Raw genomic sequence first — 25,838 nt, 5'->3', positions numbered from 1 at the left:
ATATATACATATATATATATATATATATATATATATATATATATATATATATATATATATATATATATATATATATGTGTGTGTGTGTGTGTATATGTGTTTATTGTGGAGGATGGCAGGGATTGGTCAGAGTTTTTACAGGCCTGCAGCTCTCACAGAGATCTGTTTTTTTAACCTTCTTTTTCTGAATACATAATGTGTTGACTACTTTCAGGGTGGAAGGTCCATTTCACCCGATATAACAAAAAGTGTTATATTGGGTGAAATGGACAGGATTAACAACTATATCTTTAAGGGTTCATTAATTTTTTACAAAGGCACGTTCAAAATTGTGCCCAACTCATTTAATCCTTTTGTGTTACATACTTGTCAGACATTGTTATTAGCATACCAACAGTCATCTGTTGTAAAGGGCTTTTTTGAATTAACTTGTTTATAAATAAATATTCAATATTTTAACTTTTTGTGTTTTCTGAAAAACCTGAAAACTGGATTAGGCTGTTATTTTATGAGGGTGTCACTGTTGATAGGCAGATTTTTTTTTTGGAGAAATACAAATAGATTAAATTATTCCATCTCTAATTTGTACAAAAAAAAAAAAAGCAAAAATAGCACATGCTTATTGCAATAAGAAAAAAGATTTTTGAAAATCTGTAATGACCCGATCATGGGTGTTTCTGAGTGATTGAACATAAAACACAAAACCTATATTTGAATGATCAATTACATGATAGAATTACATTATAGACATTCATAAGTGCAACTTTAAAAATGTGTTTCGATTTTTAGCTGCTTTTTTTTCTTTAAAAAACAAATTCCAAAAATAATGACAAATATAAACAGCAAGGCCTTGTGGAGTGCTATGATGGAAAAAGTTACCTTTTATCTATAATCTATTCAGATCTATACATTTTAATATTTCTATTCTTCTTGTATCTTAATCAGTTGAAATAAAAAATCACTAGTGCATAAATGCCTGTCTATAAATTGGCATATCCTTATATTGATTAAATATTCCTATAAATAATTTTGTGAAATTAAAATTGTATGACTATTGAGTTTTTAGAGTGGTATAGTTTATTTGTGTAATGTTTCCCACAAATATTGTTTACAGCTCATGAAATCCCCAAATTCAGTTTATTAACTATTTTTGTTTGCCTCATAGGACCAATTAAAAAGCTGATTTTAAACACTAGTGCCAGATAATACATATTCATTGGGTAGATTGTTAACTTGAGTTTCTTAAGCAGACGTCAATAAACCCTTCAACAGGCAGGTTAAACCACGAACAGTCATAGATGAAGAAGCTGTGTGGTGAACACCTGGGGCAACGAGTGGCACTCCTGAAGATATCTTATTTGGAAAATCAAGGTCCAACTCTTTCAGTGCTGTTGCTTTATTGTGTTTTTCAACTCCAAAGTCAGCTCAGCTGTTTACAAAAGGTTATATATATATTTTTCCTTCTGTTGACAAGCTTTATAAAGATGATAATGAAATCTTAACATAATGAAATTATGATGAAATCTTCAGGCAGGTTTTGGCACCTGGCCGCAATACCAAACCCACCAGTACCTGCAGCTGAATTATCATGATCTCACTGCTTGGTTAGCCAAACTCGTCTGAAATAAATCCAGAAAAAAATTGTGAAGCTCAGTCTAAGATGATAGACACAACAGCCCACACCGCAAGCAAGCTAAATCTAGTATTAAGTCCAATCAGGATTTATATTAAGAGAGCTACAGGCTCATTGCCCCCAAACCGTGCTGCATTGATGCAGTAATTCATGCAAAAAGGGCTCTGTGTTTTCATTTCCAACATAATGTTTGCACTCAAAACTTGTTCAGGAAAGTAAATATAGTATATTAAAATAGAGCCCTGAAGGTTTAAAAATGTTTTAATTACCAGAGAAACACGATTTTTGGCTTTTGCGCAATCAAAATTAATATAAACACTGAAAGAATATCACTTTGTGAGTAATACAAACTACATTTGTGATGTCATTCTCATTTACCGATATGCACCCGTGAGAGAAAATCATTTTGAAAGAGACTTTCATATTATCAGCCGTCCAGTGAGCCAGCCAGCGGTGTTTAGAGCGCCCCCAATGGCTTAACGTCAGAAAAACAGCTCTGGACCGCTTAAGTTTCACTTTCTGATTACTGGAAGCGGCGATTACTCATAACGACGGACTAAAATGAGCACAGACGCCCATGGTTTTATTTGTTCTTAAATAATCGACAGCTTAAGCCGAGGTATGTACTATCTAAACGGTACAAATAGACTTCGCATTATTCAGCTTATTTAGTGGTGTTGAGATTCGGTGAAATTTGATGCCTTTATTTGTGTCTCCTCGCCACTTTCGTTTTTTACAGGTTCAGTTCGTCGCGCAGGGAGGTAACCAGGAAGATACAAGAGAAACCGCTAAATTGCTCTCTGCCTTTTACTCCATTTGGTAAAGAAAATGAACATTTTACTGAAGGAAATACGGGACTACAAATGGGACGCGGCGAAGGTGCTTCAAAGTAAGTGACATGTGACGTGTCACCAGACTGGCCTGTGCTTCATTTCTACAGGCCCTCCCTTCACAGGCACACATGATTAATTATATTACCCCTGTTGTGTTATTATGTATTAATGTGTAATCGCTCTGTTTTTTAGGAGCTGATTTCTGCTCAGACTCCGAGATCCAGTCTCTCACCAGAGAAGATCTGCATGAGCTTTTTCCTGGAGCTGAAAAGCTAAAGCTGAGAAGGAAAATCTTTGAAATAATAAACAAACAGGTGTTTCTCTTATTCCATGTTGTGCCCAAATACAGTGGGATTAAGTAGAATTAAGAAATCCTGGACTGGTACAGTGCATGCATATATTCACCTTTGGATGAATTTGCTTTTTGTTGTGATTCAAACAGAAACCAGTTGAGAAGCTTCTGCAAGACCTTAGGGGTTTCATCCCAGAGGATTCTATAAAGGGTGTGTTTTTCTTTCTCTTTCTCAGATTTTTTTTTTAAATGGGTATCTTAATAAAAAAAAGCCTGAATTTATAAACCTAGCTCTCTCTGTTCAGATGCCCTAACCAGCAATGGGGTGTTGGTTGACTACCTCCGTCTCCTGAAGGACATGAAGGCTCAGCTGAACCATGTGCAGAGTTTCATTGATGCACACGTTAGTTTACTGGAGGACATCAAAGCTCAGCCACAGCAGAAACATGATCCAGGTCCGAGTTGTCAACATTTTCACAAATCCTCATGCTTCATTTTGTTCTGACTTGAGTTATTTTAGTTGTTTTTAAGCAAGTATCAGTTATTACTTTAAGGTCCCTGTCACTATTTTTACCCTTTTTTCTTTAACAAGCTACTTTTTTTAATGTGACAAATGTATAAAATACAGCCTGTGAATTAAGGTTTCCAATGACACTTTGCCTCATAGGTCCTCCAGCTAAGACGCTGGATACTCCAAGAAAGACGGTGGATACTCCAACTAGGACACTGGATACTCAAATAACTTCCAGATATCTTTCAAATGACACCCCTACACAAACATCTCATGGTACGTGTAACTTTCACTCTGGTTTTTGCATGTATCACATTTTACTGATTACTTAATGTATTAAACGTTTTTAAATAGTTGAACTCATTTTATAATAGTTTGAAATGAACAGACTCTTTTAAAAGGAAATTAGACATTAAATTAGCGCCTCAAAGTAATTGTTTCTGTTAATTCATTCTCATCAGTGACAGGGGGCCAAAGTGCTCGGTGTTCCATGCCATCAAGTTCTGGCAATTATGGTGCACAAGGTATCACCTTTACCTATATTATTTTTATACAACATTGTCAGAAGTCTTGATATATCTTCAAAACTTTTTTTTTTTTAATTTAATGGTGATGTTATCCGTGTCTTTAAGTTGTTTAACTCTGTGTCTGAAACTTGCTTCTTAGTGACGGGGTTCAAGTACAGAACAGTGATCAGCGGTCAAACATTTAACGCTCATAATCAGATTCTGGAAAATCTGAAGAGCTCACCCCATCATCTGAACCTGGTGGAGAGCCAGAACAGTGAGGATTGCCAGATTGTTTTCGTCTTCTGTCCCATCTCTTCACGGACAGGGACAGACGTGGATGCAGCCATGAAAATGGTTAAAGGTGAGAATTTGAGTTTCTCCTGACTTCTGTATTGATGAGAACTTTGCATTCTTTTGTTTTGTGTCAGACCTTTTAGATTTTTTTTAAGATTAATTTGTCAGCATAAATTAACAATATCATATGAACACTCCAAGTTACCTTTCAATGCTTTTCCAAACACTATATATATTTTTTTTATTTTTGGTGAGATAAAAATGTTTTTGCGTCCCAGAGAAAAATGTTTCATCATCCATGTGATATTTCTTTTGTTCTGGTATACACACTCTTTTGTTCTTCACAGATGATAAACCAGTCATTCTGGTTTTGATGCATCACGCTCATGAAGCAAAACACGTCACCCCGATGGGAACCTGGGACCATAACCCTAAGATTGTGCAACATGTCAATGTTTTCTACCATGAGACAATGAGAGGATTACTAGACTGCAAAGAAAATAATGGGGCCATCTCTACAATAGGCACAGAATTAAGAAAACATGGAGCAAAAGCTGAGCCAGGTGAATATTCAGCAAGCACAGGAGGTCTCCACAGAGCTTTCTCTATGGGTAATAATGACCGCACTGGACATCACATTGAGAATAAAAGATCTGGTATTTTGGGTTATTTTTCAAACAGATCATAGCTGCCAATGGGTGCGCTGATTGGGACATTTATAACAACCAACAGTGTAAAACAGTTTCTGTCTGTATTAATCATATTAATTATGTTTCTAATGTTAATTACTACTACTATTTATAGTTAATTCTCTGTCTTTTACTACATAATAAGTAAATTTGCATGCATTCAGACTACCCTTTGTCTAACGCAAATAGAAATTATATTATTGCACATAATTGAGGGATGGAAACGGCATGTTTGACTTTACTGTTCTGTGTAAATGCTTTCTGACATCTTCGTGACTGTAAACAGGGATTTTAGTCCACCACATAAACCAACAATATCAAGAGTTGTTGTGTCATGGCTTATCTTTATTTTCAACAATAATTAAGACAAACCTTTAATAACAAAGTCCCTTTTTTATGTTATGTAGGGTTTTGTTTTGAATAACCTGGTCCATTGCAAAGCCACATATATATTGTAACTGTTGCTGTTGAATTTATTGTAACGACACATTCAGAAATATTTGACCAAAGCGCTTTGCTGTTTAGCCAAACCAACATCAACATAAAGAAGAAAAGAAGTACGTAGTACCAGTTAGGATGATGATGTGTTTTTTTTCCAATGTGAAATCAATGTAAGCAAAAGCCTTTGCTTAGCTGCCTGCTTAGAATATCATGCCTGTAAAACGTATGTTTCTTTTCCTAATCATGTGTTATTCATGTCAAGTCATATTCAAGTCAGACTGACTTGTATTTTGTATTAATCACTCAATAAAAAAAGGTCCCAGGGTGTGTCCTGTACCTGTCAGCGTCTGGTTGTAGTGACTACTTGTCTATGAAAAAAACTTAAAAGTAAGCAAACAAAAAAAATTATTTAAATCAAGCAGTCACTTGATGAAAAGTGGGTTTCTGATTTTACGCAGTACAAAAAATTCTCAAAATACAGTTCCGTGAGTTTATTCCAGGTTTCACACGCCCAAAACCCAAACAAAATCTTTTGACTAATTTAACAATTTACTAAGAAATAATTGTATTCTAAACAACTACTTTCAAACAAAAATGCAACAAATAACCAAATAAATACAAACGAATTAAATAATCTGAGTCCTAAAACAAAAATACAGAAATAGCTCCTACACAGGTTTTACGTCGCAGTTTTCTTCGAAGAGAGGAACTTTTACTTTGAAGAGCCAGACCGGAAGTTGGCAGTGTTTACAAAATGTGTCATCCGGTTCGTGCTAGCAGCTAGCACAACTGCTAAAGTCCTGGTCTTTTCTCACGAGTCCGGAGAGTTTTGTGCCAAGTGCCAACGCCGGCATGTCTCCTATAGCATCGGCGTGATATTGAGGTGTTTAAAGTGGGATTCTCTTTATGTTGTAGTGGTTAGAGGAAGCGAAGCTCTGCCCAGGTTGCTAGCTCTAGCTGTGTAGCAACGACAGCTGTTAAGTCTGTCATGATATGCAACCGTGTGCTGTTGAGCTTCAGTCTGCACGGGTTGAAAAGTGTTTGTTTACAGAGACCGAGTGTCGTGAGGGAGCTCCGAGTTTGCAATCTGCATTCAACATTTTCCAACAGGTGCATTCAAGCAAAAACGTCCGAACCACCGACACACCGGTCCAGACTTCAGGTAGGAAGCGACGTCCGACCTGCCTTCAGGTACTAAAAATGATGCGAAAAGTACTAAAAGCGCTGATGTCTTGTTTCAGATTGCAGTTCGGTTCTGTGTCTGTTTGCCAGCGGTGAGTGCCATGCAGCCAGCCAGCACCTCCTATGGAGGAGAGGCCAATGCTGTTGCCTCTGATGAGGAAGATGATGAGGAGGAGGGTTGTGCTGCTGGTGGGACTGAAGCCCTGGTTGACGCGGAGAGCAAAACGCAACAAGATAAGATGATTATTACAGGTCAGGTTGAGGCGATCAGCATGGAGGTCCATAGAAGGATGGCAGATGCTGGAACATGTACAGTGTTAAGTGAGTGAAACATACAGACTCAAACATTGATGTGGTTAGATAAAGTATTGTAACTATGGTTTATGGTTTGGGTGGTTTACCCCATTACATATTACAGATAAATGAGAATTGCTGCATAATTGATACTGTTATAACACTCTGTTTTAAATTTAGAACTTTGTAGAAAGCAGTCTCTTTTTTTTATTTTATTTTTTTATCTACTACTGGTTCAAGATCTGTTGTTTTATGACTCCATCCTTAATCCATCACATCATATGTGTCAAATTCAAGGCCCGCAGTCCTCAAGAGCCCACCTGCTGCATGGTTTAGAGGTTCCCCTGGTTTCACTCACTTGAATCAAGTTAATGGTTTATTATTAGACAGGGCTGAATGATATAGAAGAAGAGCATATTGATAAAATAGAAATCATAGTAATTGATATTGATAATTATCAACAAATTCAAAATATATAATTTAAGTGCAGCCCTGGCCATTTCATGCTGTTGCTTAGTTACCTATTTTTAGATGAAGAACAACAAACTCTGAATTCAAACTCAACCCTTTATTCAACCAACTTTTTTTCCCCAAACTGCACGTTTTTAAGAAAGAAAAAAAAGAATGAGTGCTCTCTGAACTCCTTGAGGGGGGCGGAGCTTTATTCCTAGGTCTGCATTTGTGATTAGTTGGCAGGATGTAATGACTAATATTAACCTACATGATAGGCTAGAATGTAAAAGGAAGGAAAACTGTTATTCTATCGAACTTTTTATTGGCCCTTTTTTTCTATCACCGATATACATCTATCAATCAATATATATTGCTACTGAATTATCGTCCCGCTACATTATTAGGCCTCTGCAGAACTTGATGACACAGGCGTAATGCAGCTGACTTGAAGTAGGAAAATTTATAAAACATACCAGACTCCTGATCTACCCTTATCTAAACCTTTCCATTTAGGTCTGGTTGAATATCTAGGGTTGATGTCCTGCTAAAGTAGGAGTCTCCCAACTCCAGTCCTCTAGAGCTACTATCCTGCAACTTTCAGGTGCATCCTTGCCCCAGAACACCTGAATTAAATAAATGGCTTGTTACCATGCCTTTGCAGAGGTGAATAGCATGCTGATGGATGAGGAAATGTAGCCATTTGATTCAGGTTTGTTGTAGACAGTATGTATCTATAAGTTGCAGTATAGTAGCTTTCGAGGACTGGAGTTTGAGAACCCATCACTAGAGGGTGAAACTCTGCCACAATTTCAAGTTTTCCAGACACGCCAGCGGGGTTTCTTTCAGGGTTATTCAGTTTTTAGCTCCATTTATCTTCCCATCTTCTCAGACCAGTTTCCCTAAACATAATGCTGCCGCCACCATGTTTCACCATAGGTGTCTTCAGCTTGACGTGCAGTTAGTTTACCGCCATACAAATTTTGTGACCATCGCATCAGATCCACCTAAAACAGATTGAGGTTTTTGGTTTGCAGTGTAACAAAAATGTAAAGGAATTCAAGATTTATGACTAATTTGTAAAGCCTTTTTAATTCGTTAGACTACAATGACCTTTTACATGTTTATTGTCTGCAGCTCCAACGGAACCAAATGAAAAAAAATCCAAGAGAAAGATGAGGAGGGAGAAGCTGAAGCTGATGAAGAGGAAACTCAAATCAGCCGAAGCGTCCGCCAGCTTAATGTCAGAGCTTCCGTTTGCGCTGACCAGCCCAACCACATGGAAAGAGCTTGGTTGTATGTATACCTCATCATCCTGTGCTTAGTCTACTTCCACTGTGCCAGCGGGACTAGACTAACATTAACAGCTTAAATATAACTCTCTAACCTGCTGAATGCTTTCAGTTTCATGTAACTTTTCTGCTCAAATTTGTTTGCGTGTCCCGTCAAGTCCCCACCCTAGAGACGTCTGAGAAGAAAAGGAAGAGAAAAAGAAAAGACAGTGGGGGCCAATTGGATAGCGAGGAAGATGGTGACCTGAAGAAGAAAAAGAAGAAGAGCCAGAGACCTAACTACTTTGTCTCTATACCCATTACTAACACTGAGGTAGCACACCCTACTTTTTATATTTTTTATCTGTTTCTACAAAGTTTAGATCTGCACTTGAAATCCCCTTTTTAGTGAAACGCTATATTGGTTTTGAAAGAAACCCTTTTTCTTCCTCTCTTTTTATTGGAAGTGCCAATGAAGGTACAATCTCCATTTCTAATTAGTTTGTATGAGGTTTCTGACATTAATAAATGTTGTATACTGAAAAGAAATTATATTTTGACCACAAATAAGCAACTCAAAATACATGACAATGAATCATTATGTACTTAGTTTGGGCACACATGTTACATTTCACAACACTCATTTGTTTTCTTCAACTTCCACCTAACTTCTGCTTTCAACAAGCTCCTGCTAAGCTAGATCTTGGGTTTCCAGTAGTTAATTTTGTGTGTCAGAGAATGGAAAAATGTCTCTCTGCTGCCAGTAACTTAACAGAAATGCGTTCAACCGCAGATAAAGGCACTTGTGAATGAGGTCCAAGAAAGCGTGCTTCAACAGGAGCCCCGGCTGGCGAAAGCGATGATCCCTGTCCCGACTCTTCACATCACACTGCTGGTCACTCATCTGGCCAGTCAGGAGCAAGTAGAACTGTGAGTTATCTCCTGTTAAAGTAGGGTTACACATTAACATTTAGAAATAAAGCAAACATGCAAATGTTAATCCCTACACCGAGGGGTTGGAGATACACCGGGTCAATACCAAGTTATTTTAATGACCTGGTATTGACCTGGTGTTTTTAAGGGCTAATGATCATTATTTATGAATTCTGGACCATTAGGCTGTCGATAAAGTAACTGTTAGGAAATGTGGTTATATAACAGAGATATAAATTGTGTCATCAGCGTTGTTCTGGTAAGAGATGCTAAAACCTTTCAGAACTTCCATAACCCAAGCTAGGGGAAAACTAGACATGTTTTTGTTTTTTGTTTTTGCTTTGTTTTTTTGAGTCCTGTCTGGTAATGTAGCATTAAGAATTGTTGTCTTAATGCCAAAGAGAGCCCAACAGATTTTACTTTAACAAGTGGAGCCTTACTGCTTTCGCCGTAGTGCTCCGTTTCATTCATGTGCAAGAAGCTTTATTAGATTTTATGCTTGAACTACTTCATGTTCAATCGACACTGAAACAGGAAAGTAAAGGGGGAAAAAAAGGAGAGAAACAGATGAGACAAAATGCTCAAAGGGAGAAACGGTGAAAGCAAAAGATATAACATTCTCTGCTTCTTCACCTGCAAAAAGAGACATAAAAAGAACAGCAAAACAAACCGATAAAGCATTACAGGTACAAACAACCAACGTCTTGATACTGTTAACCTCCCCTGGGAAGGAAGGTGTTATCGTGAGACAGGTTGGGTAAGTGTGAGTGCTGTATGAAAATATGGCAGTTCAATAAACGGCAGCTTGATTTATTGTTTTACAAGTTTTTCTATGGTAGCAGAGGATGACTTCCAATTACAGAGTACCGCCAAAGTTGGTTGAAGCCAGGCCATACGAGTAGTGGAAAAATGAAGTTAGTTTGTGGAGGCGTGGTACAGACTTGGAAAAATAAAAACAGGCACTCACGATGGCGCTGGGGCTCGAAGGAAGAACCAAACGGACTGCTTTAGAAATATCTGCGGATGATCTGAATAAAGGCGATGGTATGGAAACCTTGCTCACTAAATTGGATGCATGTTTTTTTTAAGAGAAGAAAAAGGCAGCACCTTTGAAGCATACTCCTATTTTGCTAAAAAGACGGTGCAGTGTCCACAGTGGACTACATAATAGACTTTGAGCTGCAATAACACCGCATGAAGAAAAATAACATGACGCTGCCCTATGCGACGCTGCCATTCATATCTATGAAGTCCGGATTAAAGCGGATTCAGAAGAAAGAAACAACAGAGCAAGCAATGGCAATGGGACTCAAGATGCAGTTTTTTTTTTTTTTTTTTTTGGAGCAAAGATCTCCGGGGAAATTCAGACGGAGCAACGGCACCCACAGCAAGGGACAAACCTATTAGACAAATATGGCAAACGAACAAAATGCTCTCTTTGTCAGAGCAGGTACCATTAGGCCAAAGACTGTCCACAACAAATAAGTGAAGTAAAGTTGACAGAAGATGGAAATGTGGAGGAATGTAACATGACATTGTTCACTAATATGTTGACAGACGCTGAGATTTTCCTGACTGAGTCGTTGGGATCAGCTATCATTGACACTGCATGCACGCGTACTGTTTGTGGTGAAGAGTGGCTGGACAGTTGCATAAAGGACCTGAGTTAAAGCCAAATCGACACATTGCTGCAAACAGAATCTCCAAGTTGCAGACCTTTCAGATTTGGTGATGGTGAGGTGGAGCACTCCAACAGAAAAGTGAAAGTTCCAGCCAAGATCGGGCAAACAAAGTGCCACATTAAAACTTAAGTGGTTTTGGCTGATATTCCCTTATTGTTGAGCAAAATGTCTCTAAAAAGAGCAGGAACTGTTTTAGACATGGAGAATGACAGAGTTGTCATGTTCAGGCAGAACATTCCTCTCGTGCTCACTAGTCCGGGACACTATTGTGTGGACATTAGAGATAAAATCGGTGATGAAAGTGAAGTCCTTGTTACAACAGAGAAGCATAAAGCTTGTTTGAAGCGTCAGGTTTGCCACGCCTCTGCAGAGCTGCTGCAGAGGCTCATTCAAAAGTTCTGGAAATGCTGACAAAGACTTTCCAGAAATTTTACAGAAGATCATTCATGACTGTGAAATGTGTCAAAGATACAGCAGGACCAAGCCCAAGCCTGCTGTTGGTTTGCCATTAGCCTCAGAGTACAATGAGACCGTGGCAATGGATGTACATGAGTGGGAACCTGCCGTATGGTACCTGCACATCATCGACCATTTCACACGCTTCAGCGCTGGAAACATCCTGAGGACCAAGAAACCTTATGATGTTGTCAACTCGTTCATTCACTCTTGGATAGGTGTCTACGGTGACAACGGGGGAGAGTTCAATAATGAAGATATTAGAGACATGGCAGAAAACTTCAACACTGAGACAAAGACTGCAGCGGGATACGGTCCCTGGAGCACCGACTGCTGGAAAGACAAAATATGACACTGAAAACGGATGTGGTAGGCAGACTGCTCTAGACTGGGCCCTAATGGCCGAAAACAGTATGATCAATGTGCATGGTTATAGTCCACATCAGCTTGTGTTTTGTGACTGTCCTAACCTCCATTCTGTTATGATTGATAAACTACCTGCTGTAAATGGCATTTCTATGAGTACTGGAGCAGGGCAGCACCTAGCAGCACTGCATGCTTCTAGGAGAGCTTTCACAGAGGTGGAGTGGTTAGAAAGAATAAGAATAGCATTGCACAAGCATTTAAGGCCTACAGATGAAAAATATAAGGGGAGACAAAGTGCACTATGAGAGAGCAGATGGCACAGAATGGAAGGGCCCTGGTGCAGTTATCGGCCAGGATGGAGCTGCAGTGTTCATAAGACATGGTGGGGTTCTTGTTCGAGTTCATCAGTCCAGGTTAAATAAAGTGAACACACAGAATGAGGATAAACCAGTATTACCCATTTTTTTCTGAAAATGATACAGAAAATTAAAACATGGGTCTCACTGATGTGTCTTGGACTTCAGATGAAATGAGTGTTAATGGAGCACAAATCACTGAGAACACAGAGTCAGATGAGACCAATGTCAGACAGACTGAGAAACACATTGAAACAGACAGGGACGTGACAAGAAATCTGGGTTCTACTGATGTCAGACTGAGGAACAGATCAGACAATCACAGAGATGATGGTACTCAGCACATTGCCAGAGACTTGGGCAGAGCAGGGAAGGCCAAGGGGCAATACAAAAACCGGTACAACATACGACATCTTGAATCTGATGGCAGTGCGGGACAAAAACAAGCGTTGGACATGTTACAGGCTGATAACCTTCACACTTAAAGTGAAAACACATTAAGTGTGAAGGTGTATTCATTGCCAAAGATATTTTGTTTGATGCTGCTAAACAGCAAGAAATTGAAAACTGGAAAAATAACAATGTCTACGAGGAGGTCGCAGATAAAGGTCAAAAATGTTTCGACTAGATTCAATTCAATTCAATTCAATTTTATTTATATAGCGCCAAATCATGAAACATGTCATCTCAAGGCATTTTACAAAGTCAAGTTCAATCATATTATACAGATTGGGTCAGATTATACAGATTGGTCAAAAATGTCCTATATAAGGAAACCAGTTGATTGCATCAAAGTCCCGACAAGCAGCATTCACTCCTGGGAAAGCGTAGAGCCATAGGAAGAGTCATCTGCATTGTACATGGCTTTGCTGCAATCCCTCATACTGAGCAAGCATGAAGCGACAGTGGGAAGAAAAACCACCCTTTAACGGGAAGGAAAAACCTCCGGCAGAACCGGGCTCAGTATGAACGGTCATCTGCCTCGACCGACTGGGGTTTACAGAAGACAGAACAGAGACACAATAAGAGAAACAAAAAAGCACAGAAGCACACATTGATCTAGTAATCTGTTCTACATTAGATGGTAGTAGCGGGTGAGCCGTCTTCTCTGGATGATGTCACAGTTAACAGAACGCCAGACCAGGTGTACCTACTATGAAGAGAAAAGAGAGAGAACAGAAAGTTAAAGCAGAAATGACAACACATAATGCATAATTGAAGAACAGTAGAACTCAATAGAGTGAGAATATTAGATCCTGATATACTCCAGTAGCCTAAGCCTATAGCAATAAAACTATAAAGGTAGCTGAGAGTAACATGAGCCACTAATTATAATTTTTGTCAAAAAGAAAAGTTTTAAGCCTAGTCTTAAAAGTAGACAGGGTGTTTGCCTCACGGACCAAAACTGGGAGTTGGTCTGTACTTTAAAAGAAACGTCAAAAGGTATCATTCCCAAAGCCCACCTTGTGGCAAGAGGTTTTTAAAGAAGTCAGTATTCATGTGTTGCAGAAAGATTCCCCCACATGTGTGTCACTGATCTGTCAAAACAAATGGAAAGTTCATTCGATGGCTATTAAGTCTGCCTTTCAGCAGGGTATGGAACTCTTGAGAGACAGGATCAGAGCACATTGTGATTAATGTTATCCCTGTACTTAAGGCTGCTTTTCATGTGGGCCGTGAAGACCATGAGAACTGTTCTTATGTGGGGATGGACAATACTAATCTGGGTGGTGTAGAGCAGGTGCATCAGCACAGTTTCATTGACAGCCTACAAACACAGAGAGATGCTCCTCTAAATGAAACAGAGAGAGAAAAACTCGAAAATAGGACAGGTTTATTGGGTTGCTAAACAAACAAGACCTGATGTGATGTTTGATACCCAACATTAGATGTCCAACATTAGGAATGCCACTGTTCAATCCATACATGAAGTGAACAAAGTGATTCACAAACTCATTTCTGAGAAGGTCACACTGAAGTTTCAACTCTTGGGTAACAGTAATGACTTGAGTTTAGTGTTCTTCAGTGGTACTTCACTCGTTAATCTTCCAGACGGAGGTACACAGGGATGGGCTTTAATTGCCCTCATGGAAAATAAAACAGGAAAGTTTCCCCTCTGCTTTGGCAAGCTAAGAAAATCAGATGTGTGGTAAGAAGCCCACTGGCAGGAGAAACCCTTGCTAAGTCAGATGGTATTGAAAATGCATTATTCTTAGCTACGCTCTACTCTTGAGCTCACCACTGGTGAAACCCGTTCCCAAGTCTCTTCCCCTTATATGTGTTACTGATAATCATTCCCTGTTTGACACACTCAAGTCTACAAAACAGGTTAGAGAAAAGAGACTCAGATAAGAAATCAGCAGCATCAAAGAACTCTTACAGGCAAACAAAATCAAAAGATGTATTTTGTAAGAAATTAAGTCACTACTTGCTGATTGTTTGACTAAGGAAGCTGCGTCCACCCTTACGCTCCTCAAGGCGCTGGATGAGGGTGTATAGATATTATGATGTTATGTGTATTGCTGTTATGTGCACTATTTAGCATTTATTTGGTTGTAGGTTTTGATTGTTATAAGGTTTGCTCATTCAGCTACACTTAAAATGCCACTGTGTTTACATAAAAATTTGTTTTTGGTGACTGGTACATCAGTGCAGGTAAAACCCTTCATCATTGTTCGTTTTCTGTTTAAAGGAAGAGGGAGATTGTTAACCTCCTCTGGGAAGGAAGGTGTTAGACAAGTTTTTGGGAATCGGGAGTGTTGTATGAAAATATGGCGGTTCAATAAACAGCAGCTGGATTTCTCTACGGAGTGTTTTACAAGTTTTTCAGGTACCATCACAGAAGAATATGCAGTATTATCCATCCATCCATTTTCTGACATGTCTATCCCTTGTGGGGTCGTGAGGGATGCTGGTGCCTATCTCCAGCTGTCAATGGGCGAGAGGCAGGGTACAGCCTGGACAGGTTGCCAGTCTATCAAAGGGCAAATACAGTACAGCTAAATACAGCTAAAGATAAAAGTAGGGGTTTTCTTTATAGCAGTGAATATATAAGCACCTTAATCCAAGCACCCGTAGGTGTTTGCAAGAGTGCACTTGTGTATGTATGGGTTTTTCCATAAGAGAAAGCTCAATAGTGGTTGTGAGGAGCCAAAGACCCGCCCCCCAGAGCATAGAGGCTGACGCCAGGGGAACCAAAACCCCAGATGCCCAAAGGAACCCCCAGACCAAAAGTGCCCAAGAAGGACCAACAGATCCACAGAGGCCCAAGCCCCACCAAGCTGCCACCAGGAGCGAGCCAGCGCCCGCCCGAGCACTCAGCTCTGGACATCGAGGACCACCGACACTCCAACGGCCAAGGTGCCAGCCAATGGAGGGGAGCAGGACGGGGGGGATAGGCTCCACACTTTGTGGAGACCTGAGATGTCCCAGGAGAGGGGGCAGTCCAAACCCACCATAACTCAACCTACCCGGTCCATACCCCGGTCCTAACCCCTGATCCCAGCCCAGACGGCCCACAGGCCCATCTACCCGGAGATGGGGACAACATGAACCGGAAGCGTAGACGTGTTAGATAAAAGTTGCCCAACCTGTGGAACCTCATTTGATCTTTTTTTTCCCCTTTTTTTTTGCTTAGATTGACACAAAGTTTTCCCGACCTGAATCAGTTTAGCACAGTAGCAGACGATCTCTCCCAGATTCCCATCCGTCAGTCAGGATGTTGTGATCAGTTGTACCGAACACAACACCGCGATTATACAACACTTAGACAGAAGTTTTAGATGCATAGCTGTCATGCAACACTTTTACCAATGCAGTCTGTGCTGCTGGATGGTAAAAAATCTCAATGGAAAGCACTTCATTTATTGTAATTTTAATCATAGCGGAGTAAATACATTTATAAACAGTGCTGTCGATGACAGTGAATAAAAGTTGTTTTGGCATAAGAAAAATTCACAACGTTGATCACTCTTTCAGTTTCTTCCATTGTCGTAGCGCTGATTAACTGATTAAAGAGAAATTTACTGAATAGTTTTTTAAGATGGTTTAGAAAAGACAATAAGTAAATACTCTTGTAGTGCGAAAAGCAATGGCAGGGACCGGGGTCAACATTTTCATCACATTAACCAAATACATGGACTGCCAGTCAATTTGTTTTCCTCTGAAAACACACAAAATAAAACAGATATGAAAAGCATGGCTCAGTGTTTTTACATGAACTCTTCTTGACCTGATTCCTCCTGATTATGAACAAATATAGACATGAATTTTAGATTGAGGTATGTAGGAATCATTCAATCACTCTAATGCCTTCGGCGCTTTTAGCCTTTTATTTAGCCTGTATTGTGTGGTATTTCTGGCTGTGTAGCAATACTCTGCCATAATTTCCTGAATCATGTCATATTGTAAATCACGGTATAATTCTTTAGTTGAAAACGTCCGATTATGCATTTACATGTGTAGATCAGAGGTTTACATTGTTTACTAGCTTTAACATTTTTCTGATCGATGTGTGATTGCAGATTTAAGCCTCTCTTTTTTTGCCTTCACATCTCCATTTTTACAGGATTCTGTTCTAAATACTCTGAACTGTTATCCAACTGAGATCTGTCAGATTAATTTAAGCCAACATGCTCCAGTTATTTCATCGAATCCTTCTTATTGGCTGTGATCCATCCGGTTTCATGACATCAAGTGGGTCAGACAGTATCGAAAACAAATTAACAATACAAAATATCCTTTTCATTGCATATGCTAATACTGGAATATCACTTAAGGTGTCTGCTTTTTAACTTTTAGATTTGAAGTTTTACTGCCCTGATGGTTTTTCATGGTTTAGTTTAGTGTTTTTATCCTTTTTCTAGGGGCTGAACCCACTGTTATAACAAGATGCCTCGCCAGGTATAAAAGTTTGCATAGTAACAACATCTGCTTCAGTAATGGGGACAGTCCCTGCAGATATAGACCAAAAAGAAACAAAGGAGGGTCCATAGGGATAGTACTGCTAAAAAAAAATAGAGCAGAGCCCCGTGGCAACACTTCTCCAATATCTGTCTTCTTCCGTTTTTAAAATACAAAAATCGAATAATTCTTAAAACTGTGGTGGTTTTCACATTGATATAGTGATTGGACATTCCTCATCTTTGATTTGCCAAATCACGCCTTGATTTGAACATTTTACCCATCAGTATTCTGATTTTTGGACTTACTGACTGACTACAGAATTCATTAAAAATTCAAACTAGGGCCATTAATGTAAAATAAGGTTGGGCTGAACCTGTGATTCTTATACTGGGTCTACAATACAGACAAAGCCCCAAGATTTCTAGTTTTAGGAATATGCTAACAAAAGCACATCAAAGTTCACAGACTTTTTTAGATATTGTAACACTCTGCTTTAGAGAATCTGCTTTAATTTGGAATATTCTTGATTTGACCTTCTCATAGATTTTGAAATGGAGTTGATCTTATTTAGTCCAGAAGCAAATTCAAGGTTAGTACTTTTTACTCAAATGTCCAGTTATGAATATCCAGGAGCAATTTGAGTCAGGCAAAAAAAAAAAAAGATAGATAGATAGTGGTAGAATTTTGTAACAAAGAATATATAGAAATTATGAACCCTGTTATATACAGATATAGACAGTAGATTAGAATAATATTATTGAAAACTTTATTTCAGTCTCACAATTCTCTCAGTGAAACACTATAGATATTAATTACAGATAGACTGATGTTTTAAAGCCTTTATTTCTGTTAACTATGATGATTTAGCAGCCAATGAAAGCATGGCAGCTGAAATTACAATATCATATCAGACCAATAAATGTTTACCGTCTTAAAGGTTTTTTTCAAAACGTCCTTTTAATCTGACAAACGACCTTCATCACATTCCATATTTTAATTTACTAAACATAACTGTAAAAGATGCCCTTTGAAATTATTGCAGCCTAATTAACCAAATAAAATGTTAATAATAATATTTGTATTATTGATTGACAATAATCATCCTTTAGGATACACTTTTTTAATGCTTCTAAAGGTTTTTATCTGAATATTTCAATAAGACATATTGAATAATCTGGATAAAATGGCAGCTAGAATTTAAATTCTGCTAGTTTTGTATTGATGTGGGTAATAAAAGCAGCTTGCTCCCAGTGAGTGTTGTAAAAAAAGAAAAAGAGCTGATCAGATTGAAGCTGATGCATTTCAGGATGCTTCCACAGCACATAAGCCATGTTATGCAGTGATACATATTCAAAATCTATACGAGGAAGAGTTCGCCTTTAATAACTTATGTCATTATGCAACATGGCAGGGAGAGGGAGGGAGTATTAGGTGGCAAGCTCCTCTGTGACGTGGATGTTGTTGTTATATATTTTTTTTCTCTGTTTCAGGGCGGCTGCCGCGTTGGCTCAGGTCGAGCCGTCAGTGGCTGAGCTGCTGGGTGGGCGGGGCCTGGTTCTGCCCTTCTCGGGAATCCGTCATTTCAGGAAGGAGGTGGTGTTTGTTGGACTGGACGGCGGAGAACACAGACACACACTGGACAGCCTCGCAGGTCAGAGTCTGACGTCAGCTCTTCTACACAGCAGGCCGACTAGTCGGAAGGTTGCTAATTACAACTGATTTGTTTATCATTATTATTCAATGTGTTTCATAAAGACTTAATTTTAAGAGATTGTCTTTGCTGTGCAATCTGGAGGAATGCATGAAGCCAGGCTTAGTTCTGAAGCTGTTTGTGATTTTTGTAAATAGTTTAAAGTTTGTTGAAGGCGGATAATTATTTCTCTAAGGCCTAACTCTGTGGGGGACCTAATTAGACTAATTTAGGCAGCTTGAGTTAAAATTGTTTCTGCGTTTTGTTATTCCAAAGGTGAGGAACTCGATCTGCTGGGAATCAGGGCAAGTTATAAATGTGTTTATAACAGGGTATTTTTTAATCATCATTTAACCTGTGCGTGTTTCTGCCTTGGCACACGCGTGTGTATGTCAGAAGTTTGTGATTTGGATGTCTGCCTGCGGCTGCAACGTTAAGCCAGCATAACAAAGAGGATTCCCACTGTAACCCCAGCATGCCCACACGCATAAACTCCAAATTCAATACCGTGTGTTTCCCCTCAACCATCAGATTATTAAAACATGCATTATTTTCTTGAAGCAGAGGGTTGGATATATATGACAAACAATGATGGAAAGCAACACGTTTACCATCCTTTAGATGTTAGATTATTATTTAATACCTTATGTTTATTGGTGATCCAAGGATTGTGATGTCTTGTGTAAGACGTTTCAGCTTCCCACCCAGGCTGTTCACTCCTCACAGGCAAATATTACTAATACTTTAGTGATTGCCAGCTTGAGGGAAATCCTTCTGTAAATTCCCTATTATCTCGTCATCACTGGTCAGGATCACAAACTAATCCAAGTTTATCCCTTTTTGTCACAGAATCTAATAGCTCCCTTTTTCTTGAATTGAAGAGAGGCGTGCTTGAACTTTATCACATAACAATATGATGATGACGATGATGATGATGATGATGATGATGATGATGATGATGATGATGATGATGATGATTGATTGATTTGTTTGCATTGAGGTTTAACCTACACTATCCACCAGGTAAGGATCAGTATGAGAGTCTCACCCCATGATAACCTTGAGTACAAATTCAGTTTCACCGGATTATAACAAAAGTGTAAAAAGAAAAATGTTTTACACAATCTAGTTGTTTTTATGGAAGCATCTTAGCGATGTTAAAATTGGGCAACATGATGGCCTTTGCAGTAATAATTCTATCTGTAACATGTTTTACTCTTTATCTGATTTTGATTCATAAGTGTACAGACATTATTTACAGAATAAACTATGATTTCAGCAGTAATGAATGTAATTAGGTCTGTATGATTGGATTTAGTTGGTTTTGGTTTTGCAAAGTGCTTCGAGCCGACATTTGTTGTGAATTGGCGCTATGTAGATAAACTGAATTATCAGCGATGATATGTGTTTCTTTAGTTTTAGCTCTGTGTCTATTGGTGTTTTTGACAATCAGAAATTTATCTTCTGTTGGAAGCGAGGCAACATTTTTAGTATCGTTCTTTTGATCCAGCTGAGCAGCAGTGAGCAGCAACTAATGTCACTCTATTTTCTGGCGTTTAATTGAGAGAATGTTAAATTGTTAAAACTGTCAAATTGTTTTGATTTAAAAAATATATATATATTTTTAATCTTGTTCCGCCTTGATACCAGTAATCAGTCCATGGCTAAAGTCCATAGATCTACTCTACATCACCCCTGTGTGCCCCTAGGCTCTCTATATAGTCTTTAAAGTAAATCAATCACACAAAAAAAAGGTTTCAAATAAACATACTTTTTGAAATCTGATAACATTGGACTAACTGACCAGATCCATTCATTTATTTATGCTTTTTGTAAATTGTTGCAAATAAATCGGTTTTGATGTGCAAATGCACATACATTATAATTCTTCATGATGACCTCATATCCTTGGGAGGACTTGCAATGCAGGAGCATTTTAAGCTAGTCAGGGTTTAGCATCATGCGTGTAAGTTAAAGCTTGGTTGCTGTGAGGGAAGGGGGGCCGATGTTTCTCAGGATTTCTTTGTCATTTTAACAGTAAACTGGATTTGCATGTAGCAGCTGGAGCAAACAAAGAATAAGGCATCATGTCAGAGCCTCTGTTCATCCTGTCTGTTCTCTCTCCACCGCTGTTATTGATTATATACTAACATTTCTCTTCCTGCAGAGCTCCTCTTCTAAAAATATCGCTGTAGCTTTCCACTGAAGCTCATTGGCTGGTGGACGGCCTTATATCAGTCCTTGCTGTCCATATGTTTACGAGTCTGTTTTTGTTTACCTTCTGTTTTCTTTGTTTTTTACGTTTCATACAAATCTATGGTGAAATCACAACAGTCTGTCCACAAAACAGTGTTTTATATGTTCATTTATACTTTTTAATTACCTGTGAACTGGCATTGTGTTTTTTGCGACAGTTTGAGGGCAAAAGTAAAGCAACGTTTTTTTTTTTTATGTGTGTGTTGCAGAGTTGCTGCGGAGGCGTTTCGAGGAGCAAGGTCTCCTACAGGGAGACTGTCGCGACTTTGAGCCCCACCTCACCATCATGAAGCTGTCCAGGGCGTCAAAACTACGATTCCAGGTGTGCGATCACGTGAACGAACAGACGATCGGAGGCAAACAGAAACGTCTGCGCATGCTCTTTGTCAAAAAATGGTTCAAGAGAGCAACGTTTTCAAACTGAGCTTTTTAACTAACTTTTTTCTCTCCTCCCACCCTCCATTCAAGGGTTTTTAAGTATCTATCTTACCAATTTAATTACATTTTATTTTATATATATATATATATATATATATATATATATATATATATATATATAGCGGCAATACACAACACATGACCTCTCAAGGCACTTTACAAAGTCAAATTCAATCAAATCATACAGACAGATTAGTCAAAAAGTTTCCTATTTAAGGAAACCCAGCAGATTGCATTAAGTCTTGAGAAGCAGCATTCACTCCTCCTGAAAGAGTCAGCATTTATGATGGCTTTGCAGCAATCCCTCATACTAAGCATGCATGAAGTGACAGTGGAGAGGAAAACTCCCTTTTAACAGGAGTTTGAAGGAAAAGCTTCAGTTGGTCTGGGTATGCCTTTATGTATTCCTGTGGGTTAGACAAGCATTTGCTGTTTTTCTTACAGTTTCAGTATAACTTTATGTAAATATTTCTTTTCATCGTTTTGAGCTGAGAGTAATTCAGTGGTAATGCGGGGGACAAAGAAGAAAAAACTCATAATTTGTGATGTGATATAAATGGTATATACTATACTGTGTGAATGAATGAAAGGACGTGTCTCTGTCGGATTATAGGGGCTTTTTCTTTTTCTTTCTTTTCTACCTAATGGACGCCCCTACTGTCTGGTTTCACTGTTTTATTTATGTTCTGTGTATTTTACCAGGAGAATGCAAGTGTCATGAAACGGATAATTTACTCAACTATTTTTATTTTATTTTCTTATCTCTCTCAGGGAATAAAGCGAGTGGAACCAGGCCTTTACTCCGACTACACAAACAAGTAAGCATTTGATTTGTCTTAAACATCCAAAGCAAACGGGTGAATTGATTTTTTTTTTTTTAGGTATTAATAAACACATTGAATCGTTAGTTTTCAATTAATGCAGTTCATGCTTTTTGAGAGTGTGGTTTAATTGATTTGCAAAACCTGTTTTGCTCAGTTTTATATATTTTTTTTTTAACAAATCATACATTGATGTTTTAAGGTTTTCTAGCTAAATCTTATTTAGGCGCCCTTCACACTGGATTTAGCTTGTTTCATGGAGTCCAGGACTGCAATGATCACCCAAACTCTGCTGGATCGTGACAAATCTGGAAAAGCGTGTTCCAGCCTGATGACCATCATAGTGCTACTAGACTCATAGGATATGAAACAAACGGGTGTTTCCCTGCTACTTTTCTGGCCTTATAACCGCATCGCTACTGCCACTGGAATAACATCTGCATTAGGCAGGTTTGCATATGGGTGCAACTAACATGGTTCCTACCTCTGGCAAATTCAGTTACAGCACAATATTTTAATTTCACCTAGGGCTGGACAATTAATCGCCTTTGCAATATAATCTCAATTTCAAAAAACACAATTTCTAAATAGCAGAAGAGTGCAATTTTTGGCTACGTAACAATTAATGGAGAAGGCACGTTCTTTAGGTGTCCGTAATATGTTTAAAGTGGATTTGACTGCACATGGAAGGGTAGAGAGTTGCAGCAGTGAGATAATTTAATTTCAATAATTGTTTTAGAGTTTATAATCAATACTTTTGTACCAGAAACTTTCAGGAATCTCGCCATAGCATTAAGTACTGGTCAAACTGTTTAATAGACTTGTTTGTTGGTTGCACTTTGCACTTTATGTTCAACAAGGATCAATGTCCAAACTTAATTAAAAGCTGTTCTCTTGAATAATAATGTTGTTGTTGAAAAAAATATGAAATAGGCTGTTTCACCCACATATATGTCCATTGAAAATGAGCCATTTAGTAAAATCCAAAAATATTAAAGGTCCATATAGGTGCAATAATGAGCAACAACACTGGTTGACAGGTTGCCTTTAAGTATTGTTGCAAGAAGTCAAACTTGAGAGATGTATTATTAATAATTTCTTATTTGTTATTATTGGAATGGACATCTAAGCTTAGCTACAGGAATTGATGAGAGGAACAGATGTAGGATAAGAAAACTGGACTATAAAGTCAGCGCATTACTCTTGTGCCCAGATATTACAGTAACCCTTGTTTGGTTGTCTAAAGATTAGGGTGGTGGCAAGGAGGCCTTCCCACCCCAAAGACTTGGAGCTCATCACTAAAGACAAATGGTTAATGATACCAGTGGAAACATCTAAGCAATTATAAGAAGGGGTCTATTGCTGTCATGCCAGTAAAAATTGACTGTTGATTCCCAAGACCGGTTGCATTATTGATATGTTATGGATTGTATTTAATTAAAAATATGACTCTGCTTGTTCAATCATTTTTTTTAGTTTTGGAGAGACGGTTGTGTCATTACCCATCTGAAAGAGAGGTCTTGGTTGAATCTTAATCAATCAATTAACCTTTTGTAAAACAACCAGAGCTAAAGTGCACAGTAACTCTTTAAGCAATATCAAGCAAAAAAGAGCAAATTAAATCAAGACACGTATAAGAGTGTGTCGTTAAATAAATTAAAAATGAAAACCTGTGTTTGCAATTAAAAGCTGGGAAAAAGTTGGGTTTTAAATATGTCAGTGCAGAGGGTAAACTTTATTAAAATGGTAACGTTATTCCAGAGTTTTGGAGCTGCTGCAGCCAAAGTCTAATCTCCCTTACTGGCCCATCTAAAATGAGAAACATCAAAAAGGAGCCGTTTGTATCTACAATCCAAACATGGACGGAAAAGTATTTGAAATATATTTTAGGGCTAGGTCATACAACCCCTTACATGGAAACAAGATACTACTAATCCATTGAGCAGCTGATCACGCCTTTTCCTCCATCCTCATTGCACAGATACGTTTTGTTTTTGATCCGCAAACAGGAGTCTTTATGAAAAGAAAACATAACTAAATAAATAAAGTATATTATTTTTGATCCAAATCACCCAGTCCTAAGTTGTTGGCATGGAGATTTTTTCTGTTTTTTTTTTCTTTTCAGCTGCTTGGTCACTACCAGTGAGCTATATTATACACTGGAGTGCTAATCGCCCGGTGTTAGAACGAGTCGCTTTGAAGCCACCAGCCGCCATATTGGTACTCCCTATTTCCCCCCAGTAACTAGGGAATATGTGCGCTACAGCATCGAATAACGAGGCTTTTCTCATGTTCAGGGGGGGCTTAAGACTTTTAAAATGTCAAATGCCATATACTTTTATGTTATGTTCTAAAACTATCAAGTACTGAGAAAGTCATGTGCTGAAATATTTTGCATTTTATTCATATAAATATATGTATTTAACATTTAAAAATATATAAATAACAATATACAAAAACATATATCTACATATGTGTATACATATATATACATATATACATATACACATACTTATATATACATATATATATTTAATATGAATAACATGTAAAATATTTCAGCACCTAATTTCCTAGTAGTTGATAGTGTTAGTACATCCACTGACTGTAAAATTACATGTGAAACGTTTTCACACAGCCAGAAAACTACTTGTTATTGCAACCAAATCCTATGGGGTTCTGTGAGAGTAGGGAGGAGCAAGATGGCGGCCAGTGACTTCAGTTTTTCGGCAAAATCAGCACTCCAGTGTATTATATAGCTCAGTGGGTCAGAGACTTCTGGTTTTGGTCAAATCAGTGGCAGGGAGAGATGCCTGTGATGAGCTTATAGCCTTGTGCATGAGCCCCGCTTGGGTCACTCCTCCTTAAAATATATATATTTTTTTAAATCGCGTGAGCTGGGGGCCTCTGTGTGCGCTTGATGCTTCTAAACTAAGAGGACTCCCGCAGAGGAGGTGCATCCACATTCTGAATGGTTTATGGTGTTATAGTTGGGTGTTAAGGTGCCAATAAACAGTTTCTTAACAATGACCCGAACCACAAATGAGTCTGTCGTTTTCAGCGGCGGACGCTTTAAGGTGGGCGTGATAACTGATGTCTGCCATTTTTCCAATCTTTCTTCAACACTCAGATTTTTTGGAAACCAGGCGGTGGAGCGTTTGGATTTGTGTTCTATGTTAAAAAAGAAGCAAAAAGACGGATATTACCACACCGAGACTTCACTACAACTAGGTAAGGGCTCACAGTCACACGCGAGGTTATCTACAGATCCACCAGAGGGCGCTGTCTCCTTACATATAAGATCGGGAATTTCCTTGACCATGATGGGTTTAGTATCAGTGAGCAACATTTGCTATTACAGCAACCCGTATTCAGGTTTAATTGCTTTCATTTGTATCTCCATTACTGAAGCTGAGCCGTATTCTGCATGCCTGTCTTGGTCATTCATTATGATGTGTGAAGCTTGGACTGATTTGTGTTGCAAAGGGACGGTAAGCCGGGAGGTTTTTGTTCCCCACACTAGCCAGGTGGTGGTT

The 25,838-nt window shown here is 38.5% G+C and overlaps 2 protein-coding genes across 3 annotated transcripts; both read left to right on the top strand.

Moving 5' to 3' along the window:
• The first annotated feature begins 113 nt into the window (after window positions 1–113).
• On the top strand, window positions 114–5,548 carry LOC118556036. Of its 2 annotated transcripts, XM_012854472.3 has the most exons (9): window positions 114–2,252; window positions 2,373–2,522; window positions 2,659–2,780; window positions 2,909–2,969; window positions 3,064–3,213; window positions 3,426–3,545; window positions 3,731–3,793; window positions 3,936–4,139; window positions 4,420–5,548. In XM_012854472.3, the coding sequence occupies exons 2-9, from the start codon at window positions 2,462–2,464 to the stop codon at window positions 4,758–4,760; spliced, it is 1,122 nt and encodes a 373-aa protein (XP_012709926.2). In that variant the 5' UTR covers window positions 114–2,252; window positions 2,373–2,461; the 3' UTR covers window positions 4,761–5,548. The 2 variants fall into 2 exon arrangements, with proteins under 2 accessions (XP_012709926.2, XP_036003501.1); XM_036147608.1 differs by lacking the exon at window positions 114–2,252 and having other exon boundaries at window positions 2,268–2,522.
• A 422-nt stretch (window positions 5,549–5,970) lies between these two features.
• Window positions 5,971–25,533, top strand: LOC118556168 (A-kinase anchor protein 7-like; the record flags this gene model as incomplete). Its single annotated transcript, XM_036147606.1, is given in 9 exon segments — window positions 5,971–6,364; window positions 6,444–6,705; window positions 8,266–8,424; window positions 8,579–8,733; window positions 9,193–9,329; window positions 18,588–18,748; window positions 21,253–21,365; window positions 22,253–22,299; window positions 25,433–25,533. Coding segments are annotated over 9 exon segments (1,309 nt in total), but the record flags the coding sequence as incomplete, so codon positions are not given.
• Window positions 25,534–25,838: the final 305 nt, after the last annotated feature.

Source organism: Fundulus heteroclitus, chromosome 15 (assembly GCF_011125445.2).
Source record: "Fundulus heteroclitus isolate FHET01 chromosome 15, MU-UCD_Fhet_4.1, whole genome shotgun sequence".
In the NCBI taxonomy this organism is placed as follows: domain Eukaryota; kingdom Metazoa; phylum Chordata; class Actinopteri; order Cyprinodontiformes; family Fundulidae; genus Fundulus; species Fundulus heteroclitus.
This window is presented reverse-complemented; position numbering and strand designations above follow the sequence as displayed.

Excerpts from the sequence above, each read along its gene's own strand:
- LOC118556036 (XM_012854472.3), top strand. The coding sequence starts at position 2,462 with ATGAACATTTTACTGAAGGAAATACGGGACTACAAATGGGACGCGGCG. Across the intron at positions 2,970-3,063 it reads CCCAGAGGATTCTATAAAGG|ATGCCCTAACCAGCAATGGG; the intron begins GTGTGTTTTTCT and ends CTCTCTGTTCAG. Across the intron at positions 3,794-3,935 it reads TGGCAATTATGGTGCACAAG|TGACGGGGTTCAAGTACAGA; the intron begins GTATCACCTTTA and ends CTTGCTTCTTAG.